At 32.3% G+C, this 19,610-nt stretch overlaps 1 protein-coding gene across 1 annotated transcript; it reads left to right on the forward strand.

The window, feature by feature from the left end:
* The first annotated feature begins 10,187 nt into the window (after nt 1-10,187).
* On the forward strand, nt 10,188-12,301 carry LOC145952907 (multiple organellar RNA editing factor 8, chloroplastic/mitochondrial-like). Its single transcript, XM_083066011.1, has 3 exons — nt 10,188-10,307; nt 10,396-10,461; nt 11,626-12,301. The coding sequence occupies exons 1-3, from the start codon at nt 10,226-10,228 to the stop codon at nt 11,700-11,702; spliced, it is 225 nt and encodes a 74-aa protein (XP_082922137.1). The 5' UTR covers nt 10,188-10,225; the 3' UTR covers nt 11,703-12,301.
* The last annotated feature ends 7,309 nt before the right edge of the window (nt 12,302-19,610 follow it).

Here is a 19,610-nt window from a genome sequence, read left to right on the forward strand (position 1 = left end):
AAGCATGAGCATGCCATTTAAGTCAAAGAAAGAAGCTTTTGTGAAAAACCAAAACTTAATTTAGAAAATTTAAAAGCAATTTCTCTAGACAAACAACTTGTTTTTATTGCTGTAAAAGAGGCCATACAATTAGGAACTGCTATTCTAGAAAATATGGAGTTCCAAATGGAGAGATGATTTGGGTTGAAAAGAGTCAAAGGTTGAGAACTAACCTACAAGGACCCTTTACATGGGTACCTAAATTTTTCCTCTGAATCTTTGTTGTAGGAATGCTTGAGGGCCAAAAATCTACTTTGGTATCTTGATAGTGGCTGCTCAAGGCATATGACTGGGGATCCTTCAAAATTCTCAAGTCTGAAATTGAAGAATGAAGGGTATGTTACCTATGGTGACAACAACAAAGGGAAAATTCTTGGCCATGGCAATGTTGGTAATTCCTCCTCTCAAACATTGATTGAGAATGTATTGCTTGTTGATGGTTTGAAACATAATTTGCTGAGTATAAGTCAACTAAGTGATAAAGGTTTTAAAATTGAATTTGATAATACATGTTGCTTGATATGTGATAAAAGGAGTAAAGAAATCAGATTCATAGGAAAAAGAATTGACAATATATACATGCTTGACTTAGAACACTCAATAGCAATTTCAAGTACTAAATGTCTAATAATTCAAGAAGAAAACATATGGCTTTGGCATAGGAGAGCTGCACATATTCATATGGATCATTTGAATAAGCTGAGTAGGAAAGAATTAGTGATTGGTCTACCTAAACTCAAGTTTGGTAAGGACAAACTATGTGATGCTTGTCAAAAGGGCAAGCAAGTGAAGGCTAGCTTTAAAAGCAAAAATCAAATTTCCACAACTAGACCTTTGCAATTAATTCACATGGATTTGTTTGGTCCTTCAAGAACCATGAGCTTAGGCGGAAACTACTATGGCTTAGTAATTGTTGATGACTACTCAAGATATACATGGGTTATGTTTCTTGCAAACAAAAATGATGCTTTTAATGCCTTTAGAAAATTTGCCAAGCTTGTTGAAAATGAGAAGTGTTCAAACATTACCTCTATAAGAAGTGACCATGGAGGTGAGTTTCAAAACAATGTTTCAAACATTCTGTGAGGAACATGGTATAAACCATAATTTCTCAGCACCTAGGACACCTCAACAAAATGGGGTTGTTGAGAGGAAAAATAGGTCCTTAGAAGAACTTGCTAGGACAATGTTAAATGAAACAAACTTGCCAAAATATTTTTGGGCTGATGCTATTAACACTGCTTGTCATGTGTTAAACAAAGTTCTGATTTGGCCTATATTAAAGAAAACACCCTATGAAATATATAATGGTAGGAAGCTTAACATTTCATATTTTAGAGTGTTTAGGTGTAAGTGCTATGTGCTGAACAATGGGAAAGAACAACTTGGAAAGTTTGATGCAAAGGCTAATGAGGCAATCTTTCTAGGATACTCTACAAATAGTAAAGCCTATAGGATCTATAATAAGAGAACTCTAGTTGTAGAAGAATCTGTCCATGTGGTATTTGATGAGTCAAATAAGCAAGAGACTAGGCAAACTGAAATTGAAGATTTAACTGAGTTGCTTGATCAATCCCTATTGGAGAATGAACCAAATGAAGAGCCTAAGGAGAGTGAGTCACATGAGAAAGCTAGGGAAACAAGTGAACAACTGCCTAAGGAATGGAGAACTTGTAGAGACTTATCAATGGATAACATAATTGGAAATATTGGTAAGGGAGTTTCAACTAGGAGTGCTATTAAAAATATTTGCAACACTATGGCATTTGTGTCACAAGTTGAACCTAAGAGCATTGATTAAGCACTAAAAGATGAACATTGGTTAATGGCAATGCAAGAGGAACTAAATCAGTTTGAAAGAAATGAAGTGTGGGATTTAGTGCCATTACCAAAAGATTATCCAATTATTGGAACCAAATGGGTTTTCAGAAATAAGCTTGATGAATCTGGAATAATTCTAAGAAATAAGGCAAGACTAGTGGCTAAGGGGTATAATCAAGAAGAGGGGATTGACTATGATGAGACTTTTGCCCCTGTAGCAAGGATAGAGGCCATTAGATTACTTCTTGCTTATTCCTCTATAAAGAATTTCAAGCTGTATCAAATGGATGTGAAAAGTGCTTTCCTCAATGGGTTGATACAAGAGGAAGTGTATGTTGAACAACCACCAGGTTTTGTGGACTTTAAGAATCCTAATAATGTGTATAAGCTTAAAAAGGCACTCTATGGCTTGAAGCAAGCTCCTAGATCATGGTATGACAGGTTGAGCAAATTTTTGATTGAGAATGACTATGAAAGAGGAAAGGTGGATAATACATTGTTTGTCAAGAAGTTTGAAAATGATACAATGTATGTACAAATATATGTGGATGATATTGTGTTTGGATCCACAAATACTTCTCTTTGTAAAGAATTTGCTAAAACCATGCAAGGAGAATTTGAAATGTCAATGATGGGAGAGCTTACATTCTTTTTGGGATTGCAAATCAAACAAATGCGTGATGGAATTTTCATAAGTCAAAGCAAGTATTGCAATGAACTTCTAAAAAAGTTTGGTATGAAAGGGTGCAAGGAGGCTGCCACACCTATATCAAACAATTGCAATCTTGACTTAGATGAGAAAGGAATTTCTGTTGATAGTTCAAAGTATAGAGGCATTATTGGATCACTCTTGTACTTGACAGCAAGTAGGCCTGATATAATGTTTGTTGTGTGCCTATGTGCAAGATTCCAAGCTAATCCTAAAGAATCTCATATGAAGAGTGTGAAGAGAATCCTTAAGTATTTGAAAGGTACAACCAATGTGGGGTTGTGGTATCCAAAGGGAGTCTCACTAAGTCTGATAGGCTACTCAGATTCAGACTATGCTGGGTGTAGACTAGATAGGAAGAGCACAAGTGGAACTTGTCACTTACTAGGTAGTGCACTTGTTTCATGGCATAGCAAAAAGCAAGCTTGTGTTGCTTTGAGTACAGTTGAGGCTGAGTATATAGCTGCTGGAAGTTGTTGTGCTCAAATTCTTTGGATGAAACAACAGTTAAGAGATTATGGAGTTGAGCTGAATAAAATTCCTTTAAGGTGTGACAATACTAGTGCAATAAATCTGACCAAGAATCCAATTTTGCACTCTAGGACAAAACATATTGAGATAAGACACCACTTTTTGAGAGACCATGTGCAAAGGAATGATTGTGTTGTAGAGTTTGTAGAAACTAGCAAACAACTAGCTGATATTTTTACAAAACCTCTACCAAGGGAAAGATTCAACAATTTGAGAATTGAATTGGGAATAATCAATGAATCATGTTTGAATTGATCATGCTTTGAGAATGATAATTAGAGATGTTTGGAAGAGAGTATTTAAAGTGACAAATAAGACTTGGTGAAATTTGAGAAGTTAAATTTCTAAGAAGCAGAACTTCTCTGGAATAATCGATTATCATAAGATATAATCGATTATCTTAAGTAAACCCATGAAAATAATCGATTATTTGGGTAATAATCGATTATCTGGAACATGAAGAATTCCAAGAGCCTCTGAAATAATCGATTATTTGGGCAATAATCGATTATCTGGTAAGAAGGAACTCAAGAGGCACTGTAATAATCGATTATCTTGGGTAATAATCGATTATCTGGGAGTTGGAATCTGAGAAGTCACTGGAATAATCGATTATTTTGTAAATAATCGATTATCTGGGCTGTGTTAGGAGAAAATACCCTCTGGAATAATCGATTATCTTGAAAATAATCGATTATCTATATCAGATTGTGTTTTTAAGGGGTTTTTGCTGATGCAAATAATCGATTATTTGCATAAATAATCGATTATCTGGGTAGTTCTTTTAAAATTTCCTAAAACGGTTATCTACGCGCCAAACCCTTGGATCCTCCTATAAACCCTCACTCAGAATGTGTTAGGGCATAATCCTTCTCTTCTCTCATTTTCTCTCATTCTCTCTCAAACCCACAAACCCTAACTCTCTCAAACCCTCTCAAATCTCTCATTTTCTTCATCTTCTTCATTACCCATCCATGGCATCTTCATCAAAGAGACCAAAGAAGCTTGAAGTGAGGGGGAGCAAACGTCCTCTACCCTCTGGGCAACTGATTACGAAATGGTTTGCTGATGAGAAGGTACGCCGTGCGGAGAATCATTCCTCCGAAGACTCTTAAGCTTGAATGGTTTAAGAATGAGGGTTTTATTTTTCCAACCCTTTTAGAGCACCAAGAACTGGGCAAGTTTTTGGAAATGGAAGGTCCCTACTATCCTGAGTTAATCAGGCTTTTTCTCTGTTTCGCCACGAGCAATGACGGCATCATGCAATCGGTGGTGAAAGGAAAGTTGATTAAGTTGGACGGACCAACTCTGAAGGCTGCTACGGGACTGATTGGTACTGAACGGGAGAAACCTCAACCTTTCAATTTTGGGGATTTTGAAGAGATGATTACCTTCCGGGACTGTCAAAGGAACCCGGTGAACACAAACTATGACAAATTTTTGGCAAGAGGTATGAAAAAGAATTCCCGTTTAATTTCTTTCATAATTGCTTGGATGTTGAAACCTAGATTACATAATCATGCTCAAATGTCACGGGATGAAATTCTGTTAATGCATGTTATTAAAAAGAAAATCAAGATCGATTGGGTATCGGTCGTAAATGATTGTATGTGGAAGGCTAGGCAGAAGGAAGATGGTCCGATTCCATATGCTCTTTTGTTGTCCAAGATTTTTGAGAATGCTAGTATAGATTTATCTGGGGAAAGAAAAATACACTACTAGAAAAATTAATATTTGTGACGAATTTTGTGACGGAAAAAATAACATCGCTAATAGTGACGCATTTTGTGAGGGAATTTTAAGTTTTGTGACGGACAAGAATTTATTGACTTTTGTGACGGATTTTGTGACGGAATATATTCCGTCTCTAAAAATCCGTCACAAATTTCGTCACTGAATCAAAAAAAAAATATTTGTGACGGAAAAATTTTCGTCTCTAAAAATCCGTCACAAATTTCATCACTAAATAAAAAAAAATGTTTGTGACGGATTTTGTGACGGAATGAACTTCGTCTCTAAAAAATCCGTCACTAAAATGAAAAAATTTAGTGACGGATTTTTCCCTCTCAAAAATAGGTTAAAATATTTTGTGAAAAAATTTGTGACAAATTGTTCCCTCTCAAAATATTAAATTTTATTTATGAAACTTTTATATTTAAGAATTATGCATAATTAAAGAAAATATGTTAATTTTTTTTAAAAAAATAATAAAATTAAAAATATTTTATTTCATTAAAGGACTGAAAAAATTATGAAATTCATTTAATTAAATAAAAAATTGTCAATTTTGAACATAAGAAACTAAGACATTCATTAAAAATATTTTAAAAAAAACTTGTGAAAATAAAAAAAAATATTAATTTAATTTTGGCTTAATTACATTTTTGATCCCTCAAGTATTGTAATTGTGCAATTTTGATCCCTAAGATTTTAATTGGATAATTTTAGTCCCTAAAGAATTGTAATTGTGCAATTTTAGTCCTTTAATTTTTAATTAAACAATTTTAGTCTCTCAAAAATCATAATTGTGCAATTCGAATCTCTCCCATTAAAAATTTAATAATTTTAAAATTTCAATATATATATATATATATATATATAATAATTTAAAATTATACCATTATTTGCTTATTTAAGTTAACATATACTATAATTTTTATTAATGTAACAAATGATATATATTTATTATTACTAAATAAATAAAATTTATATATTATTAATAATTTAATATTGCTAATAAATTAATATCAATAATATTTTTAGTATATTTATAGATAAATTGATAATTTGATAAATATAACTTAGTATATATTAATATACTTTTACAAAAATATAAATATAGTAGATAAGATATGTATATTTATATTTTTGTAAAAGTATATTAATATATAATAAGTTATATTTATCAAATTATTAGTTTATGTATAAATATACTAATAATATTATTGATATTAATTTATGAATAATATTATAAAATTATAATATATATATATATATATATATTTTTTTTTATGTATTTATTAATAATAAATATGTATCATTTGTGTGACACCCTCTACCCCATATACCATAACACAAATAACAAAAATTGAATAACATAATCTTTTTCATATTTGAAATACCAAACATGTTTAATTCAAATCAAAACTCATGTATTTGTGGAATTAAATAGATATTCATACATCTCACGAAACAAGGAATACAACAGAACAATCAAAAAGCAAAATATAAACTTGCATAGTTTATTTGTTTCTCTCAGGATTCTCTTAAGAACCCACAGAGTACTCTAATCCATACAATAAACATCTTACTCATATAATTGTCTCTTACAATTGCATTCCCTTATGGTGTGTTTGGATGAGTAATTTTACAAATTCAAGGAATTTGAAATTCTTGGTATTTGAATTACTTTGATTTCAATTTCTATCATTGTTAAAATAGTAATAATTATTAAATACCTTTAAAACATTGCATGAAAGTTATTAATATGACAGGTATTACTCGATATTGTGTTTTCAAGTATTCTAATATTGTGAAAAATATGAGTTAGAATTGATTAATGAGAGGGACTAAAATCACACAATTATGATATTTAATAGATTAAAATTGTTCAATTAAAAATTGAAGGACTAAAATTGCACAATTTCAATCTAAAATTACCCAATTAAAATCTTAGGGATCAAAATTGCACAATTGCAATACTTGAAAGATCAAAAATACAATTAAGCATTTAATTTTTTAGCTAAAAAAGTTAAAAATGAATGTGTAATTAGAAAAGTTTAAAAAATTTATTTTTTAATTTAATAATTTAATTATAATATAATAAATTTTAAAAAAACTTATAAATTAAAGTAAAGAAATCAGAAGTGTCAATTTATTTTTCTGTTATTGATTTGTTATTTTTTAGTTTAGTTGTTTATTGAAAAATGTCTTTCTAATGTCATAATTTTATAATTTTAAAGTGTAAATTTTTAGTTAAAAAATTAAAATTTTCTTATTTTATGTTAACAAAATAATATCTTTTAATTTCTTTATTTTTATGTTTAAAAACAAACTATAAATTAATGTAATTTAGATTTAAAAGTGACAAGGATAATTTACAAGTTTTTAATTATTTTTTTTTAACTTTAATTGCTTCTAAATGAAGGAAAAAAAGTAAGAAAACAATATATCTTGAAACCCTTCATTGAGTCATATCAGAATATTTATTATAATTTTAATTATGATTTTTATAATCTTTTGATTTAATACTGGATTTCTTTTGATTATAATATTTTAATGTATTTTATTTGAAGTATCAGTTAAAATATTTTATTATCTTTTCATTTAAATTTATTGTAAAATAATTAGAATATTTAATTTAGTATCATAAAAAAAATAATCATTTTAAGATTTAATTTATTTAATTTAATTATTTATTATAATACTTTTAGTCATTGTATTGATAATTTTTTTTTAATTAAAATATATTTCAAAATTTTAGTTAATTCATTATCATTCACTTATTTTATTAAAAAGTGATCAAATATAATTTATTTTCAATTAATTTAATAAAATAAAAACTTTAAAATATATATTTAAAATCTGTAACAATTTCTTAAATACTAATATTTAATTAATTTTAATATAGACTAAATTTAATATTAGAAAATTTATTGTGATTTTAGTTATAATTTTTATTATGTTTTGATTTAATATTGGATTTATTTTGATTATAAAACATAGTAAATAAAATCTAAAATCTGTATCAATATCTTTGATAAAAATATTTAATTAATTTTTAGTTTCCCTCTAAAACCCTAGGTGAAATTGGAGAAGATCAGTAGCGGTGTGCCTGTAGCCCATCCCTGACAGCAGATTGCCACTGCTTCACCTCTGGCTGGAACGCCACTACCTTCTCTACCCATTGGTACGACTCATTCACTATCTTTCCATCCCAGCCGGCTTCCGTAGAACAAGACATTAGCAGTTAGCAGTTAGCAATGTGGAGAAAAATATTTGGGCACTCTAGGTGAAATTTGCTTCTTCAAAGGTAAAGTTAATAAAATTTCCCTAAAGCATAAACAATTCCACTTAATTAGAACTAATAAATGAATCCCTAAACATTGAGAGATCCCTGTGGAGAGAGTTAGCTATCAAATATAAAAATTAAAAATTAAAAATAAAATTTATAAAACTATAAGAAAAATAAAATAATAATCATGGATGAAGTATAAGAGATGAGTTAATAAAAATGAAAAATAAAATGTAGAAAAGATAAGATATTTTACACACTTTAGTTTTGGTTGTGGTAAGGAAGCAAGAGTGTTTTATAAGTGAAAGCTGAAAGAAAAGCTTAACCCTAACCCCCTTCCTCTCCCGCTCCCTCTCCCTCTCCGCCACCGCTCCTCCCTCCCTCTCCGCCCTCTCCTTCCTCCGCCGTATCTCCCTCGCGGCCTCCCCCTCCCTCTGCTGCCTCCTCCTCCCCGCCACCCCCTCCATCCACGCCCTCTCCACACGCGCCACCACCTCCTCCCTCAACGACCCCAACCCCAACTGGTCCAACCGCCCCCCAAGGAAACCATCCTCCTCGACGGCTGCGACTTCGAACACTGGCTCGTCGTCATGGAGAAGCCCGAAGGCGACCCCATCCGCGACGAAATCATCGATTCCTACAAACACACACAACCTCTCGAGACAGCATCTCTCTCGCGACATTCAACACACACTCTCGTAGGCTCTTCTAGTGCACCAAATCCACAAACCTCTCCGAGGAGCTGTCTCGAAATGTGGTATTGGTCTTGCACGAGTTCTTCGCCAAAGGGAAAAGTAAAAGATTTGTAAGTTAACTTGCAAATTATTTTGGGATTTTTTTTTATAATTTCACCAGGTGCTGACATTTGCCCTAATTTGTTCTTGCACTCTAAGTTCTTGGCTTTCTTGAGGTAGCATATGTCATTTATATGTTTGCTTTTTTCGTTCTTCTTTCTTGAATCAGTGTAAAATGGAACGTACGACATACATTTGCTTGTTGATTCTGCAGTAGAAATAGAAGCTACCGATCTTATTTCCTTGATTGGTAATTTCTTGGAAAGAACTCACTTGTAAATTTTATGTTGATATTTTTCAAATTGGAATGGGGAGAACGGGGTGCTTGTTAATTAGATCTACCATGCCTTTAATAGCTTTCTCAGAAAATGGTTAACATGTTAATGGAGAAAAAAAATTCATAGATAATTTTTAGTGAAGTTGTATTGAAAGTTGACTCGTAAGTTTATCATCTCCGTTCCCACCCACCATACCAATTTGGTTATAAGAAAGTTTCATTTTCTCGAGCACACCCTGAAACACAAGCTATTTTTTGGGCTTGAACTTGAAATTTGCACAAAGCACTGGCTCTCTATCTTGAGATGAAAATTAATTTAATCTGCGGAACAGGGGTGTAAAGTATTGGACACTTAACTGTATGGTTGAAAGGCCTAACTTTGCAAAAGCTTAAACTGTTAGTAGAACTTAGAAGGCTATGAATGATTCGTATTTAATATTTCTAACTAGCTGTTCCTGATGTTTCTTAATGGTTATTTTATTATGAATGTTTGTAGTCTATTATTGAGAAGGTGAGAAGAGGAGATTATCTTGGAAAGACTGTTCAGGTATGTTTAATCATTCTGATTCTGATTTCTCCTCTTTGAAGCTTTTGTAATTGTTGTTGGTGCCTTGATTTCATTTTGCTTTTCCTTTGTTTGTAGGTTGTTCCACACATTACAGATGCTATCCAAGAGTGGATAGAACGTGTTGCAAAGATACCAGTTGATGGGAAAGAAGGGCCAGCTGATGTTTGTGTTATTGAATTGGGTGGAACTATAGGTAAATAATACTCAGAGGAAAATTTTAATCAATACTAAGATAGAAATTGATTTTTAGTACTATTATTATAATTCAATTATCCATTCAAAATTTTTCGTATTTTAACTTTAAAAATCATGGGTTAGGTAGAAATAGAAAACTAAAAATTGAAAATGACTTCTATTTGGCTAATAGTGAGAGAACCGATGTAGAACCGACGTAAAATATGCATCTTGTGGGTTTTGGATTTTGATTATTTAGTGTGGTTGGTTTGGTTTTTGTAGTGAAGAGGAAGCCCGGATGGAGATATATTCTGTTTCGACTAGGCACTACTTTGCGTTTGGTGCGCTTGTGTCTGAAGAGCTTTCTTACAAGATTAAAGGTATATGTTGTTTTTGAGCTTTAAGTGTTTTGCATGTGTTTTGTGCTAGTGAGGGTTTATTCGGTTTGTGGTTTTTTTGGAAATGCAGAATTGCCGGGAGATCGGTGGGTGGTTCCTGATTCTTATTTGAATGTCAAGGAGAAGGATTATGGAGGTAAAATTTCTTGTTATGTCACCGTGCTTTATTGTAGTTACCTTAGGGCCTAGTGGTGCCTCATATTTTGAAATTGACTTGTCTAAGATATTGAACCGCCAAGCTTATGATACTGCAGTAAACTATACATTTATGTATGAGAGACATCGATGATATTTTTTTGTGTGTGATTGACAGGAACAGGTATTGGCCATTAAATCTTTATCATGAGTGATTAAGTTTAAATTATAAAAATCATGTACTTTTTGGGATGATCATGTGACCTATTAATTTCAATCATCCATTTGTAGTTGTATGGTTAAAATTGGTTTCCCTTACTAGTCAAAATAACTTTTTCATTAGATACATCCTCACACAGTTTTCCTTTTTTCTATAGCTTCGAGTTGAGTATCATTGTAGTTTATTCTACAACTAGCAGTTGCATTATGTGCTTGTTTGTGATAGCATAAATTTAGAAAATTGCTTATTTTTCAAAGGTAACTTTAGGTACTTGGATGATTAATTCTTGGCCTTTATGCATATCAATTATCTAACGATCGAGTAACTATATTTGCAACATCTCTAAAAGTGAAACGTACACATAGTTAACTGTCAAGTTCAATTTTTTTAACATCTAGCAATTGGATTGGTACTTTTGTTGTGTTGGAAGCTCACCTATTAACCTAATTTGAACTCCAAGTTATTCTCTGGTTTGCTTTCAAGTACTATTGTCATTTCAAATGATTATTTATGCAAGAATTTAGAATGTTATAGCACTGCTAGCAGCTGTTTAACAAGATGGTGGTAGGATCAAGCAAATTCCTTGTCTCTTAGGACCTGGTCTCAACAAGGCAGGCACGTTTTATTGTTTTGGGTTTACGATTTTGATCCTCTTGGATGTTCTAGAGTGTACTTGGAGATTTTCTTGTTCTGATCAGTTCACATAATACATTGCTGTGTTCTTGTTAATTTCTGGTCACATTGCGCTATATTTTATTTACTTGGATGTTTTTAAACACTAACTACATAATTTTTTTAAGTGGCTTTGGTTATCCTTTTGAATTGGCTCTACTATCCCTTGCTTTTAATTTGATTCCCTGCTTTTTAGAATTGTTATATTTTGGGTTTTTGATTTCAATATTGCTTTAGCTGAACCTTATTCTGATATTTTGCACCACTTTGCAGGGAAGTTCCCAACACTTGTGACTCACCAAGAAACTCTCGAGTCAAAGGTTAATGAGAGTAAGGCTATTCCAGCTTAAGAAGGTGCTCTGCATGGGAGTAGCTGTGGGGAATGTTAGCATGGAGGAAAAACAAATCTTCCAAAATGTACAACTGAGTGTTAACTTCCTTGTCTCATTGAGTAAAAAACTCTATCTTAGATTAGCATACAGTTTTTTTAATGTGATAATGTACATAAATTTAAAAATTAGTTTATTATAATTTTGTATTATGTATTACTAAAAACTTTATTCTGCACTATATTCGAATGAAAAAAAAATATATTTTAGTCAACAATTGTTCATGAATAGTCTTAGAATAAAATATAATATGTTGGACAATAGTAATGAGTTATTATATACAGTTGATTAATTGTACAAATTAAATACGCAAGATCTTGAATCAATAATTGTTCCATTAACATACTATAAACGCATTTTTCAATGATTGTTTGCATCTGATAGGATTATATAGCACACTTAGTTACTTGTTATTAAATTTCAGAAGACAAATGTTATTGTTTAGTCTAGAATAATAGGCTCTGGTAATCGATTACAAGACTTGGTAATCGATTACAACGGTTTAGTTTCAAGTTGTAAAGTTTAAATTCAAATTTGGAATTTTCATCTTCTGGTAATCGATTACAAGAAATGGGTAATCGATTACCAGATAACCTTTTAATAAGTAAATTTCGAAGATATGATTTTCATTGTCTAGTAATCGATTACATGTATAGGTAATCGATTACCAGACTCTTAAAAACAATGGTTTCCTCAAATTTAGTCATCAACAGTTGGTGAGGGATTCATCCCAGTTAGTGACGGATAAAATCCATCGCAAATTGTGACGGATTCTACTTAATTAAAGTCATCACAGTTTGTGACGGATTTAATCCCTCACAAATTGCGAGGGGTTTAATCCCTCGCAAATTGTGACGGATTCTACTTAATTAAAGTCATCACAGTTTGTGACGGATTTAATCCCTCACAAATTGCGAGCGATTTAATCCCTCGCAAATTGTGACGGATTCTACTTAATTAAAGTCATCACAGTTTGTGACAGATTTAATCCCTCACAAATTGCGAGGGATTTAATCCCTCACAAATTGCGACGGATTTTTATTAATTTCTAAACATTTATTATTAGAAATTAGTGACGGAAATTATACTGTTTGTGATGCCTTAATTCCGTCACTAATTGTGACGGAGAAAATAATCCGTCACTAAATATTTTGTGACGCCAAATTTTGTGACGGAATCATTTCCGTCACAAATTCCGTCACTAATTGATTTGTGACGGATTTTATCAAATTTAGTGACGGATTTGTTCCCTCTCTAATTTTAATTTTTCTAGTAGTGATAATTTTGCATGCTTCGAACAAAATAGAGAAGTCTTCATTGCATCACATGGGGATGCTTAAACAAGAAGACAAATGGGTGTTTAAAGGCGATGTACCCCCTACCCCGGAGCCTGCAACTGATGAAGACGGTGTTCCGTTACACGATGAAGATCAACCACCACAGCTGGAAACTGAACCGAGCAGGGAGCCTGAAGCGGAGCTGAAGCCATTTTCACCCTTTGAGCAATTGATGATCAACAAGATTGATGCGGTCATGGAAATGTCAAGGAGACATGAATCCTTGTTTTCTGGTATTCTTGACAGGTTTGATGACCTGGATCATGAAGTGAGGCTGCTCAAGACTCACCTTGGCATACCGGAGGATGAGGATTGATCTTTGTTGTGTTTCTGTTTAGTTTTAATTAGGAATTTAAATTCTGGTCTTGAACAATTAATTTCGATGTGGTTGTAATATTTTTAATTTCTGAACAATTTTAATGTTTTTTTGTTGAACAATTATATTTTGATGAATTTGGAGTTTATTTTGCTGATATGATGGCTTGATTGTGGTTCCAAGTTATGGTTTTGATTTTGCTGGCTAAAATGCTCTGTTTTGTGAGCATATGTGTTGATATTTTGGTTTAGATTTTGCTGGTTGAAATGCTCTGTTTTTGATATTGTGGTAATGTTTTTCTTGGCTTGACTTGTTCTGAGTTATGGATCATTGGTGCACAATTGATTCAATCTGGATTGCTGAACCAAAGTTTTTTTTTACTTGGTTATTGCTGGATATACTCTGTACATGGCTTATAATTTTGAAACTTGGCTTACTTTGTTTTTGATAATGCCAAAGGGGGAGAAAAGGTTGTGTTGTGTGTATTAGTTTTTGTTTTTGCAGGTATTGTGCTTGTGTGTGTATTGTGCATGTTTTATATGTTGGAAATTAAAGGCACAATGACTGAGAAGATGAAGCACAATTGCATTGAGTTGATGTAATGTGAATCATGTGTTGTCATCATCAAAAAGGTGGAGATTGTTGAGCTTAGGAGAGCTTGAAGCCTAAAGGAGTTTTGATGATCACAACATAAGTGTACAACAACAACGTACAACTTGGAAGCACAAGCACAACAAAAACAAAGTCAAAGAAAAGTCAAGAAAATGCTATGTGATAGTGCTATGTAATAGAGTTTAGAAAATAAAGTGTTTTGAATGAGTTTTTATGTTGTGTGTGCTTAGTATGCTTTGTGCATGAGCAAATCTATATCTGAGCTAAGTAGAGAGTATATGATGATGAGTGAAAAGGTTGGAAAGTTATTTTGAGACTTAAAAACGAAGTTTTAAAAACTAACTTAAAATAATCGATTATCGTTAAATATAATCGATTATTCCAGCAACAGGCAAAATGGGATGCCTTGCTGCAATAATCGATTATTTGCCAAAATAATCGATTATCCCAGAAATAACTCTCTGGAATAATCGATTATCCAGTGAAATAATCGATTAAATTGTTCTTGGTTGGTTTCTAGAAAACCTGAAGAACAAAATAATCGATTATTCTTTAAAATAATCGATTATCTGTGTCTGAGACTTTTATAAATAGTTTGAACTTTTTGAAACTTCAGACATAGAGTTAGAATTGATAATCAATTTGTGAAAAAAAATTTTGTGGAGTCTCTGTGACATCTTGGAGAGTTTTCTTTGTGAAATCCAAGAGTAAAAACGTTTGTGAAAAACTTTGTGAGAAGATCATCATCATCATATCTTGAAAGGGGAAGATTAAGATTTGCTTCAAGAATTCCAGGTGAATTCGTTCCTTTGTTCTTTGTGAATCTTTGTAAAAATCTTGAGAAGGGTTTCTCAAGTGGTAAGGTTTCTTGTAGTGGGTTCTACAAGGGGTTCTTTCTTAGGGTCAAGAAAGTGGTTATCTTTAGTGTAGAAGTATATGCATGTGTGTGTGCTTGTAAACCTTCTTGTTTAAGATAGTGGAACAAATCTTAATCAGGTGTTGATTAAGGAATGGATGTAGGTCACATGTGGGGTGGCTGAACCAGTATAAAAGACTTGTGCAATCTTCTTCTACCTTATCTTTTACTTTGTGTAATTTCTTGGTTGAACATTAAAGAAGATAAATCTTGATTAACAAGTGTATGTAAATATTGTTGGTTTAAATCTGAATTAGAACATTACATTTGAACCTCATAATTTTGTAATCAAGAGAGCATATTGCATTCATATTCTCATAACAAGTCTTTAGAAGAGCTTCATTTGAAAATTCAGTCTTAAAAAAGTTTAAAGTGAAATAAAGATCCTAAATACTCTGATAATTTTTTAAAGGGTCATAGAATCCAATTCACCCCCCTCTTGGATTGTGCCATTCTTTTCTAACAGTTAGTACCATTACCTTACCTAGATGTGTGAAGCCAATGGGATGCAAATGGGTGTTGACAAAGAAAGAAGGGATTTCTGGTAACCATCCAGGTTCAAGACAAGACTTGTGGCAAAGGGTTTTTCACATAAAGAAGGAATTGACTACCATGAAGTTTTCTTGCCTGCGGTAAAACATAAGACTATTCGAGTTATGTTGGCTATGATGAGTGCTTGGGATATGGAATTAGAGCAGGTTGACTTGAAAACTGCATTTTTACATGGAAATTTAGAAGAGCAGATTTATATTTCACAGCCAGATGGGTTCCTTCAGGTCGGAAAAGAGAACCATGTGTGTTTGCTAAAAAAATCATTGTATGGTTTAAAATTGAGCTTGAGGTAATGGTACAAGAGGTTTGATTCTTTTATGGTTTCCTATAATTTTCTTCGAAATGAGTTTGATAATTGTGTTTATAGTAGGAAGCTATCAGATGCTTCTTATATATATATATATATATATATATATATATATATATATATATATATATATATATATATATTTGTTATTGTATATGGATGACATGCTAATTGCATCTAAGAGAAAGACTAATATTGATGCTCTTAAAGCGATGTTGAGCAGTAAGTTTGAGATGAAGGATTTGGGTGCAGCCTAGAAGATTTTAGGAATGGAGATTTGGAGAGATAGGAATGCATGTCTACTTTATGTATCTTAGAAGAAATACATTGAAAGGTTATTGTGGTCTTTTCAAATGGAGAATTTTAAGCCTGTTAGTACTCCTTTGGTAGCACATTTTAAACTTGATGCTAGCACTCTTCCTAGTACTGATGAAGAGAAGGAGTATATGAATGACGTTCCTTACTTTAGTGTTGTTGGGAGCTTAATGTATGCCATGGTTTGTACAAGACCAGATTTGGCTCATGCAATGAGTGTGGTTAGTAGATTTATAAGTAATCATGGGAAGGCTCATACGGAGGTTGTGAAGTGGATTATGCGATATTTGAAAGGTATTAGTAATATTTGCTAAGTTTATGGTTCTAATGATATTGGGTGTGGTCTTATTGGCTATGCAGATTCTGACTATGGTGGAGATCTCGTGGGGAGAAGATCTTTGACATGTTATATCTTCATTCTTTATGGTTGTGTTATTAGTTGGAAAGCAACACTTCAGCCTATTGTTGCTTTGTCTACCACTGAGGCAGAATACATGTTCTTGACAAAAGGGGTTAAAGAAGGTATATGGTTGCAAGGTCTTATTGATAACTTGGGTTTGAATGTGTAAAAACTTATACTTTATTGTGATAGTCAAAGTGTTTTGTACTTAGCAAAAAATTCAGTCTATCATGAAAGATCAAAGCATATTGATGTCATGTTGAATTTCATACGAGATGTAATTGAAGACAAATTTTTCTCCACATAGAAGATAGCCACTGTAGAAAATCCAGCAGATATGTCGACTAAGCCTTTGTCTTCTAAAATGTTTAAGCATAGCTTGAACTTGGTGAATGTTTGCATAGCTTGAGACCTTTTGGGGAGAATAGGCAAGAGAATTGTTCTTGGTTACTAGTGACTTGGGAAAATTCAAGTCAAGGTGTAGAATTGTTGAGATGCCTTGAATTTATGTTTTGTCCGTTATTATTTCATATGTTTATTTGGGTTATAATGGGGGTATTAAAGGACTGTTATATTTTATCCTTTGATAAGGTTAAACGACAACTATATTAGATAACTTTCCTCATTCAGAATTAAGAAACTCTTGAGTTGTCCGTGGATGTAGGTCACATTAACTAAATCACATGATTTGCGTGTCATCTTCTTTCTCTTGATCTCTTTCTTTTGCATATTGTCATAACAGAAGGGTTGGGGAAGTTTCAGTTAGAAGAAGCGTCCACCACTTCATAGAATGGTTCAGTGGGGAACTCATCTTAACTTGAAGATGTTAAACAAAATTAATCCATAAAAATCATCATTTTGAGTCAAAATATTAAGCCATGTTTTTTTTTTTGGAAAATTAAGCAAAAGCATACACGAATTCATGATGTTCAAATTAATGTTCTGTTTCTTTTTTAGTCAAGCAATTCAGTCTTTAAGATTTATATGTACAAAGAATCTTTTAACTTTTTTTGTGACTCCATGTGATAATTGGATATAAAAAAGATGAGAATGTCAAAACATGTAACTAGAGCTATCAAAACGGGCCAGCCCGACTCATGTGGGCCGGCTCACCTTGACCCACTTTAAAAATGGGCCAATCTAACCTGTCTCACTTTTGATTTTCTAAAAAATTTTCTGGTCTGGCCCGGCTCACCATAGGTTGGTGGATTATATGGGCTAGCCCACTAGCCCACCAAAAATTTAAAAAAAAAAAATCAACAAAATTCAAAATTTTAAATTAATTATAAATTAACATAATAGTCATAAAATTAACATCATTAATAGCCATAAGTCATATCAAACAAAATTAAATACAAATCATGATAAAATTCCAAAATGAAAATTTTCAATATCTCATCATACAAAATTAACTACAAATCATAATTAAATTTCCATTGCAAAAAACAATTGGTGGGCTGAACCCATGGTGGGCTGGGTTTAGATATACCCACATACTATAAAACTTTCATTTTTTTTGGCCTGGCCTGACCCATTTTTAAGGTGGTCCGGGTTGGCCCACGGACCACAGCCCATTTGGACGGCTCTACATGTAACGCCCTTTACTAGTTATAATTATTATTATCAAATAAAACATAAAAATAAATGAATTACATTTTGTATAAGAGAGATTTCACATTCTCAAACTAATCAATTAAAACCGATTTAGTTGAAGTTCATTAATAAAATTTTTGACAATAGTTCAAAAATAAATCAAATAAGGTAACACTTGGCACTTCATAAGTTTATACAAAATTTCTATAAGCAAGTGTCACATCTCAAACATGCATAATTGATTGATTTTATTTTTCCATGTTACCTTATTTATTTGAGAAGTGTTAAATCATTTAATACAAAATACCGGTTTCCTTTTGTTTGAGAAGTTTACACTTGGTCATTTGAGAAATCTAGACAGTGTTACCTTATTTATTTGATTTATTTTGATAGATTCTACATAAAGTCATTAAACATAAGCCAAAGAAAAAAAAATTGCATCTTTGACATCAAAATCTTATCAAGCCTAAGAAGACTAAAAGGATTAAGCCTCATCATCAACACCAACCTCGCAACGATACTCTCTTACAATTGGCATTCAACCCAAACACATCAAGAAATAAATAAAAAAAGGGAGTGACATGCGTCTCACTCATGCTTTTTGTGTGAGATAAGGTATGACAACTACACACAGACACACATACACACACACATATATATAACAATCATAATAAACAATTCGCATCAATATCCACAAGATCAATATCAAATGTATTATGTAATGATTCAATATAGTTTTATATGCATGTGGCGCAATCAAAATGCAACTAGCGCCTGAAGGTTCATAAATAAGCCTAAGAGTACTTGTCAATCACAAACACCCAACCAAAGATGATTGATACCCAACACTCTCACAAGGGAAAAATACACCAAGGTGTGTTAGGACAATGTTGTCGTAACAAGTTACACTACATGCACCTAAAAAGCGAGACTAGGGCTCCCTTACCCCACAATCCCCAAGGTCTAGGTCAAAAGTGTGACACCCTTACTACCCCAACACATATATATTGTAATAATGTAAATAAACTAAAGAATAAAATTTTCAACATTGGTAAAAGGGTTCGCATAACACCTTTATAATTGTTCTTCAATATCCAAAATAATTGAAAATAAAACTTGGAAAGTAAAACTTAAGAGTTTACAAATTGATTTCAAAAGAAAAGGTACAACTCCAAATACATATAAAAATTTATATCCTAGAATCATCTGCCCCAATGTCACAATACCAAAGCACACCCACAATTCAATTGTTGGCATTCTATATGCCACTCAAAGTTGGATCTTCCTCACCTAAAACATCCACAAATTATACGGTGAGAAAAGAAAATATCTATATGTAAAGCATATACAAACACACCACAATGTAATCTCATCACAACTCATTACATAATGAAATATTTGCAATCATTTCTACATATCATAATTCTATCAATCATGCATCAACTTCACATCACAATTTCACAATCACATCAATCCATCACAAATCTTGCAATTAACACTATGCCAAGATCACGCCACCCC

This window comes from Cajanus cajan, chromosome 10, assembly GCF_000230855.2.
Source record: "Cajanus cajan strain Asha chromosome 10, NIPB_CcT2T_4, whole genome shotgun sequence".
Classification (NCBI taxonomy): Eukaryota; Viridiplantae; Streptophyta; class Magnoliopsida; order Fabales; family Fabaceae; genus Cajanus; species Cajanus cajan.

Excerpts from the sequence above, each read along its gene's own strand:
- LOC145952907 (XM_083066011.1), top strand. The coding sequence starts at position 10,226 with ATGGAGATATATTCTGTTTCGACTAGGCACTACTTTGCGTTTGGTGCG. Across the intron at positions 10,308-10,395 it reads GCTTTCTTACAAGATTAAAG|AATTGCCGGGAGATCGGTGG; the intron begins GTATATGTTGTT and ends TTGGAAATGCAG. Across the intron at positions 10,462-11,625 it reads CAAGGAGAAGGATTATGGAG|GGAAGTTCCCAACACTTGTG; the intron begins GTAAAATTTCTT and ends ACCACTTTGCAG.